This window comes from Acanthisitta chloris, unplaced genomic scaffold (assembly GCF_000695815.1).
Source record: "Acanthisitta chloris isolate BGI_N310 unplaced genomic scaffold, ASM69581v1 scaffold35763, whole genome shotgun sequence".
Lineage (NCBI taxonomy): Eukaryota > Metazoa > Chordata > Aves > Passeriformes > Acanthisittidae > Acanthisitta > Acanthisitta chloris.
This window is the reverse complement of record NW_008664854.1, coordinates 1,822-8,684: the sequence shown is the minus strand read 5'-3', so window position 1 is coordinate 8,684 and position 6,863 is coordinate 1,822. Positions and strand designations below refer to the sequence as shown.

At 56.7% G+C, this 6,863-nt stretch overlaps 3 protein-coding genes across 3 annotated transcripts in view; 1 reads left to right on the top strand and 2 right to left on the bottom strand.

Moving 5' to 3' along the window:
• Positions 1-70: 70 nt before the first annotated feature.
• On the top strand, positions 71-415 carry NIP7 (NIP7, nucleolar pre-rRNA processing protein; the record flags this gene model as incomplete). The annotated part of the gene is made up of 2 exons (XM_009071520.1): positions 71-211; positions 296-415. Coding segments are annotated over 2 exons (261 nt in total), but the record flags the coding sequence as incomplete, so codon positions are not given.
• A 735-nt stretch (positions 416-1,150) lies between these two features.
• TMED6 (transmembrane emp24 protein transport domain containing 6) lies at positions 1,151-2,870 on the bottom strand. Its single transcript, XM_009071519.1, has 4 exons — positions 2,697-2,870; positions 1,804-1,930; positions 1,492-1,643; positions 1,151-1,375 (listed from the first exon to the last, which is right to left on the bottom strand). The coding sequence occupies exons 1-4, from the start codon at positions 2,868-2,870 to the stop codon at positions 1,151-1,153; spliced, it is 678 nt and encodes a 225-aa protein (XP_009069767.1).
• Positions 2,871-4,263: 1,393 nt separating this feature from the next.
• The window catches only part of TERF2 (telomeric repeat binding factor 2), a gene marked incomplete at its 5' end in the record, with an annotated part of 4,204 nt that continues 1,604 nt past the window's right edge, over positions 4,264-6,863 (bottom strand). Inside the window, 4 exons of the mRNA XM_009071518.1 lie at positions 4,264-4,422; positions 4,876-4,919; positions 5,186-5,271; positions 5,663-6,082. Of these exons, the coding sequence (XP_009069766.1) occupies positions 4,264-4,422; positions 4,876-4,919; positions 5,186-5,271; positions 5,663-6,082 (709 nt within the window). The remainder of the gene's footprint in view (positions 4,423-4,875; positions 4,920-5,185; positions 5,272-5,662; positions 6,083-6,863) is intronic.

The window sequence follows — 6,863 nt, the reverse complement described above, 5'->3', positions numbered from 1 at the left end:
GACAGCCCCCAGCCCCCCGCAGCTCCCCGGGCAGCCCCCAGCCCCTCACTGCTCTGCACCTCTCTTGCAGTACAAGGTGTGGGTGAAGCCTGGCTCTGAGCAGTCCTTCCTCTATGGCAACCATGTGCTGAAGTCAGGGCTGGGACGCATCACGGAGAACACGGCGCAGTACCAGGGGGTGGTGGTGTATTCCATGGCTGACGTGCCACTGGTGAGCACCCAGCACCTGCCCCTGAGGGCTGGGGGTAGGTACAAGGTGGGGGAACTCCCTCTCACCTCCTCTTCTCCTCCCCAGGGCTTTGGGGTGGCTGCCAAGTCCACACAGGAGTGCAGGAAGGTGGATCCCTTGGCCATTGTGGTGTTCCACCAAGCTGATGTCGGGGAGTACGTGCGGAACGAGGACACACTGACCTGAGGGACCTCCAGGGACTCTCAGGACCTGCAAGTGTTCTTAGACCAAATGGACTTTGTCCTGCACTGTCAGTGCATGGAGCCATGGGGAGCCCACCCTGAGCAGGATGGGTCCCCTGGAGCCCTGGGAGGGCTGCCCCAGCCCTGTCACATAAAGCTTGTTCCCTTTTGCTAGTGCCTGTTGTCTAGTGTGGAGCCTTGTGGGGTCAACCCTCGCCCCTCCTGTGAGTCTCTGCCTCCCTGGGGCAGTGTGATGTACTGGAGTGACTCCGGAGTGGGAAGCACCACATTTGGGGGGATGGAGAAGGCCAGGGGAAGCTCAAAGCCTGGGCCTGAGCTTCATGGAGGGAAGGAGGGATGGAGGGAAGGATGGGCTGGCAGCTGCTTGCAAGGCACAACTTGCTTCCCCTGAGCTCAAAGAGACTGGATGGCAGCAGCAGGCAGTGATCACTCCCCAGAGGGTGCCACAGATTCCTTTATTGGGAGTCTGGTAGAAAAGGCGTGTTGGGACCCTAACAACAAGCAGAGATGTGACAAACCCACCCATCACACAAAGCTCAGGTGACACTGTGGTGCTTGGCTTCTCTCGGGGTGATTTCAGGGCTAGAGCCGGAGGCAGGAACAGGGGCAACTCTCCAACCTCCTCCTGGAGGGAGGATCCTGCTGTTCTTCCTGCTCCACAGTAGGGCAGAGTGTCAGCTGTGGCACCAGGTGCTGCAGGTTGTGGCCCTGCCTTGCCCTAGCACTTCTGGCTGCCTGAGGTTTGCGCATGGAAGAGGCGCTTGAGGAAGTAGAGCTGCATCACCCCAGAGAGGACAATGACGCAGCTCTGGACCATCGACCACCTGTTGACATAGTTGTAGTTGTCCTCCAGGAGGAAGGAGTCAGCCCCTTTCCGCATCCGGGCAAAGTTGTAGAAGCGCCACATGTGGAAGGTGTGGATCTGCAGCCGCTGGATGCTGAGCTGGGGGAGAGGCAGAGCTGTGCTCAGAGCTGCTCAATGGGGAATTGAAGTGCAGCTCAGCCAGTGGCAAACACCTTCCTTGGTCCTACTGCCCTGTGGCCAACCCCAACCCTCACCTCGATTGCCTCCAGTGTGTCATTCAGCTCCTTCTTCTCCTGTAGCTCCTTATGCTCCATGTTGAAGTCCTCATAGTAGACACCAAAGTTGAGATACACCTGCATGAGGCCAAAGTGGTTTTGCTCATTGTCCAGGCACAGCTGGTAGAAACCTGCAGAGAGAAATGTGGATGTTGGTCCTGGAGTAGAAGAGCAACAAGTAGATGCATTCCCAGTGCTCAGCCCTCATCCTCTCCACTGGGAGTGATGAGCACTTCAGGAAGTGCTGGCCAGGCAGTCTCGGAGCTGCTGCAGGGACTGGGGCAGGAGGACCTGTGTCCTTGGTGAGGAAGTTGATCTGTCCTCTCACGTCCTGGGACAGGCCAAGCTGGAAGCCACTGGGGTCGCTTGCCGTGACCAGGATGTTCCTGCTGTTGCCGATTCCTGTCGCCCGCTGCACCTGGAGGCAGGGAACACCCGAGGGGAATTCATGGCCACTGGTGTATTAGGGATGGAGCTGTGCCGAGCCCCAGGGCTGTGTGACCAAAAGCACTGCTGAGCACAGAGCCTGGGGGGAGCTGCCAGTGCCAGGCACAGCTGTGTCCCAGCTGTGTCCTGGCTGTGCCCTGGCTCTCCTTCAGCCAGCACAGTGTAAACAGGAGGTGAAAGGGCTGCAGTTTCCATGCAGGAAGGGGACAGAGCACAGGGACACTCTGTGCTGAGACCTTGGGCTGTGCTACAGCCTTCAGCCAGGCAGCGAAGGGCAGAGCTCTGCACAGTGCCAGGACACCCCACAGCACTCCAGGAGCTCCAGGTGCTTGGGCACCACTATCCCAGCACCACCTGGTGGCTTTAAAAGAGGTATTTAAATGATAAATGATGGATAGGGATTAGACTAGATAGGATATTGGGAAGGATTTCCTCTTCTGTGAGGGTGCTGAGGCACTGGCACACGTTGCCCAGAGCAGCTGTGGCTGCCCCAACCCTGGAGGTGTTCCAGGCCAGGTTGGATGTGGCTTGGAGCAACCTGGACTAGTGGAAGGTGTCCCTGCCCATGGCAGAGTTAAGGTCCTTCCAGCGCAAAGTATTCCATGATTTAAAAAGAGCCTGAAAACCCACAGTCCTTGAGGCACAGTGCTCTGCAGGTCCTGCTGCACGGCACTGACCCAGCACAGCCATTCCCTGACCATGTCAGCACCTTCCCAGGACACAGCCCCAGCACTCACCTCGTAGCTGAAGAAGAAGTTGCCTCCCTGGTGTGCAAACTGCCAGAAACACTCCACGGTGCCTGCAGGGATGACGACGGCGAAGTCGTAGCGATCTGCCCCGCGGAACAGCGGCTCCTGGCTGGTCCCGCTGAGGGGCTCTGTCCTGGGGCAGCGGGGCAGCAGCAGCAGCATCCTCCTGCTTCCCGGGACCCGGTGCTCGCTCCCGCCGGGCAGGAGGAGGCGCAGGGGGTAATCATTAACCGCGGTGGTGTCGGGAGGAGCGCAGCACAACCTCCGCGGCTCCAGCTGAGCCCAGGGCAGAGCAGGAGCTCTGGGAGCCCTCCCTGCGCTGCCAAGGGCATGGAGAAGGGAGGAACGGAACACAGCTCCTTCCAGTGGCACCCAACGACTGCCGTGGCTCACACTGGCACTACTGGCACACATCGAGTTTCCCCATCCCAGTGCTCCTCCTGCCCAAGGCTGCTCCAGCCCCACAGAATGGATTTACAGGCAAAAGAGGAGGGAGATCCACAGCCACGGCCAGGGGACAAGGCACACAGCACAGCACCTGTGGCTGAAGGACAGAGGGGGAAGCAGGTGTTCCCAGCCAGTCTTCTCCCAGCCCTGGCCTGTGCCAGAACACAGCCAAGGGAAACTCGCCCCATACCTCCCCTGCCCTTTTCCCAAAGAAATCCACCCCAGAAGCTCCTGCTTCCCACCCAAATCTGCACATCACACCCTCAGCACAGCACTGCTCCGCCCCAACACCCCCAGAGGGCAGGGAGAGCCCCACACTGCTGCATGTCCACACAGGAGGCACAAGCTCACACTTCCACAGCTCTTTTGATATCCAACAAGTAATGAACTTTATTTTCCAAGCCACTGCCTGGCCATGGGTTCCAGCCTGGGCAGCTGCAGGCAACAGGCACTGCCCACAGGGATTGCACATGGCAGAAGCAGGTCACCAGGAAAAGTGCCCAGAAGGCATGACCAGACTCAGCCACAACGGGAACTTTTAACATGGAAACTACCAACATTTTTAAGTACTGAAACACAAAAATAAAGTCTTTAAAGCCTCAGAGCTAAGAGGGAGGAAATTCCCCGCACAGATTAGTCATTTACAAAGCAGAAAGGAATAGAAAACAATCTTAACTGGATTCCCCTTTGCCTAATCTCTTCCCTCCAGAAGCTCTGGAACTCAAGGCTGCATCTGCCCCAGGAGAGTGATGGCAAATGGATGAAACGAGTGATTCAGAGATTAGACAACTAAAACACATAAAAAGAGTCACTGTGAGGATCATCTGCTGACTGACAGCACCTGAGCAGGGAAATCCAGCCAGGATTCATTCAGGGGTCAGCTGGAAAATTAAGGGCTATCCCAGGTGGAGCTGAGTGCATGCAGAGGCTGCACAGCTCCTGACACTGATCCTGGCACAGCTGCAGCACAAGGCTCCTGGGTCCCTGTCCGTGGTTTTGGGCTGCTGAGGGGCTCCCACACCAGCACAGCACCCTCCTGGCTGCTGTTCCTCTGGTTCAGATTTCAAAAAAACACATCAACGAGGGTTTTGACCCTTGGCTCTTGACCTCAGAGGACGCCCAACTTCTTCATGGTCCTCCAGCGGTCCTTGATCATCACTGGCGTGCGGTTCCTGAATGGGTACTTCTGGCAAATGGTCTTCCACCTCCCCTCTCCAAACTTCTTCACACCCTCCTTGATCCACTCGCTCTCCTGGATCGTCCATTTCTATGAGGAGCAGGGGAGCAGCTTCAGGGAAGAAGCAGTGTGTGGCAGAGAACCACTGCAGCTCCTTCCTGGCATGTCCCTGCCCTTGTGTCCTATGCCAGGAACAGCAGGGCAGGCAGACAGGTCCTGGCAGCTGCACACAGCACTGCAGCTGTGGTACAGCAGTACAGGAGCCTGCAGCTGCCTCCCTGCAGGTGAGAGCTCCTGGTGGCACCACACTTGGGGCCTTTCCCCAGGCAGCAGCTGCTGGATGTGTGTCCCTCACCCAGAGATGCTGATCCCCTCCAGCACGAGGGGAATGTGCCAAACCTGGCTTTGAGCACCTGTGGCACATTCCTGGTGCCCAGGGGGGGCACAGCTCTGGCCAACTTCCTAACAGGGCTGTTGCACCACAGACTTTATGGACACAGCCTGATTCCAGGCCCTGCTGAAAGCACCTGAAGCTCCACATACCTGTTTCTTGGAGCCAGAGACTGGGGTGTCTGTCATGAGTGATGCTGGAAAACAAGGAATAGGGTTACAGTCCCAAACAGTGTCCCACAGTTTGGGAAGGGACAGACCGCCTCGTGGCTGCCTCAGGCTAAACTGCTGAGCTGTGTGCTCAAAGCACCCTGGGCCAGGCCACAAACCCCAATCCCTTTATCCTTCTGCCTTGCTACTGGATTTCTGGATTCCAAATTGAGTCACCCTTGGCAGCAAGACCCCCATGAAGGACCCCAATGATCAGCACCAGGTAAGCCTTGCAAAGGGACTCTGTTCTTACCTGTATCTGAGAAGAGTTCATCCTCCTCACTCCAACTGTCCTTTTCTTCCATGCCATAGGAGCTGTTCCATCTTCTTTGCAAGGACCTGAAAGCAGGTGAGTGTTTACTTCGGTTACTGACTAGGGAGGAGGTTTTTGGGGAGGAGGTGCAGGGCCACCCAGAGCACAGCCTGTGGACACCATGTTTCCCAGGAGGTGGGAAGCAGGATTTAAGCTGTTCCTTGGGATGCTCCTACCACCTCTGGTAAGTGATGCTGAGACAAGCACAGAGTGCTACCTATCAGTGACACTGGATTGTTTCCTCCTCTCCTAGCCCATAATTAGCTTTAAAGCAAAGTGTGAGGACAGGAGAGGGTCTGCCTTGCCCACTTCCATGTGTGAGCACACAGGGACAGTCAGGACACTCGGACTGAAGGGATGGTGCTCACACTGCTGCAAACAGCTGCAAGGCAAGGCTGGGGGCAGGTCAGACTATACCACAAGAGATGAGCTCCATACTTGGCCATCTGGGTAGATACAGGCTGGTCATGCAATTTCTGAGCAGGTCTGGAGGCAGAAGTGACCACATGCTCCTGGGAAGAGTCAGGGCTCTCACTGGACTCTCTGTACTGGTCTGGCTCCATGACCAGTTTGCTTATGGTCAGCAAGCGTTTGCCCTTAGGGGGTACGTCAAGAGGGTCTGAGATCTCAGAGCCTTGGCATTCCTCCTCCTTTCGAGACGCCTCTTTCAGTCTCTTCGTTCTGTGGGATACAGAAGGAGACAGTTGCTTGGGGAAAGGGAAGTCTGTTTGGTCCAGTTGGGTGAAGAGAGCGTCAGAGTCCTGGTAGTCCGACAGGATCTTGAAAGCTTCTCTCAGCACAGAGATGCCACAGGAGGTTACAGCTCCAGAGGGCTGCCTACAAAATAAACACAGCTGACAGGGTTGGAGAGACAGCACCAGGAATAACACTGCCCCAAAGTAAGTACATCTGAGAGGGCTGTAGAGGGACCACCAGAGTTCCACTGACCCCAAATCCAGCTGTGCCCCTCTCCTGGGACCCCACACCCAGCCCTGGGTGTGAATTTATGGAAGAGAAATTCCCAGCCCTCTGGTCTGCCCTGCTGTGCAGTGCCCTGGGAAGCAAGTTGGGAGAACTCATGTCCATGCCTCACTGCTGTTCCTGACTAAGGGCTGAAGCCTTGAGATGATTCCCAAAGCTGCTCCATGAGACTTAACCTTGCAGCAGGCACTGGTCACAGCACTTCTGCCTCAAGCCAAGCAAACCACCTCAACACCTCTCCTGGGATCCACTCTTGCACCACCACCGCTGGGCTGGCACTTAGGGAATTAGGAGCTACCTGGGCAGAGGGAATTCCCCTTGGATGGGAACTGCTGCCACATCTCCACAGCCCAGAGTCCTCTGCCCACCTTTGTGAGTGCCTGAAGGACACTCCTGGCAGCTCTGGGGTTGGCTCTTTAGCTATTTCCATAGCCTCTGAAGTATCCCTCAAGACATCAAGTGCTGCTACCAAATGGTCAGGAGTTGCTACTTCCATAGGCTCTGGAGCTGCTACAGAGCCACTGGCTCCTTCCACAGGGTCCGGAGCTGCTGTGGGAGCAGCTGCTCCTCCTGCATGCTCGGGAGCTCCTTCTGGGCCCTCTGCTGCTCCTACAGGTTCTGGAGCTCCTTCTGGGCC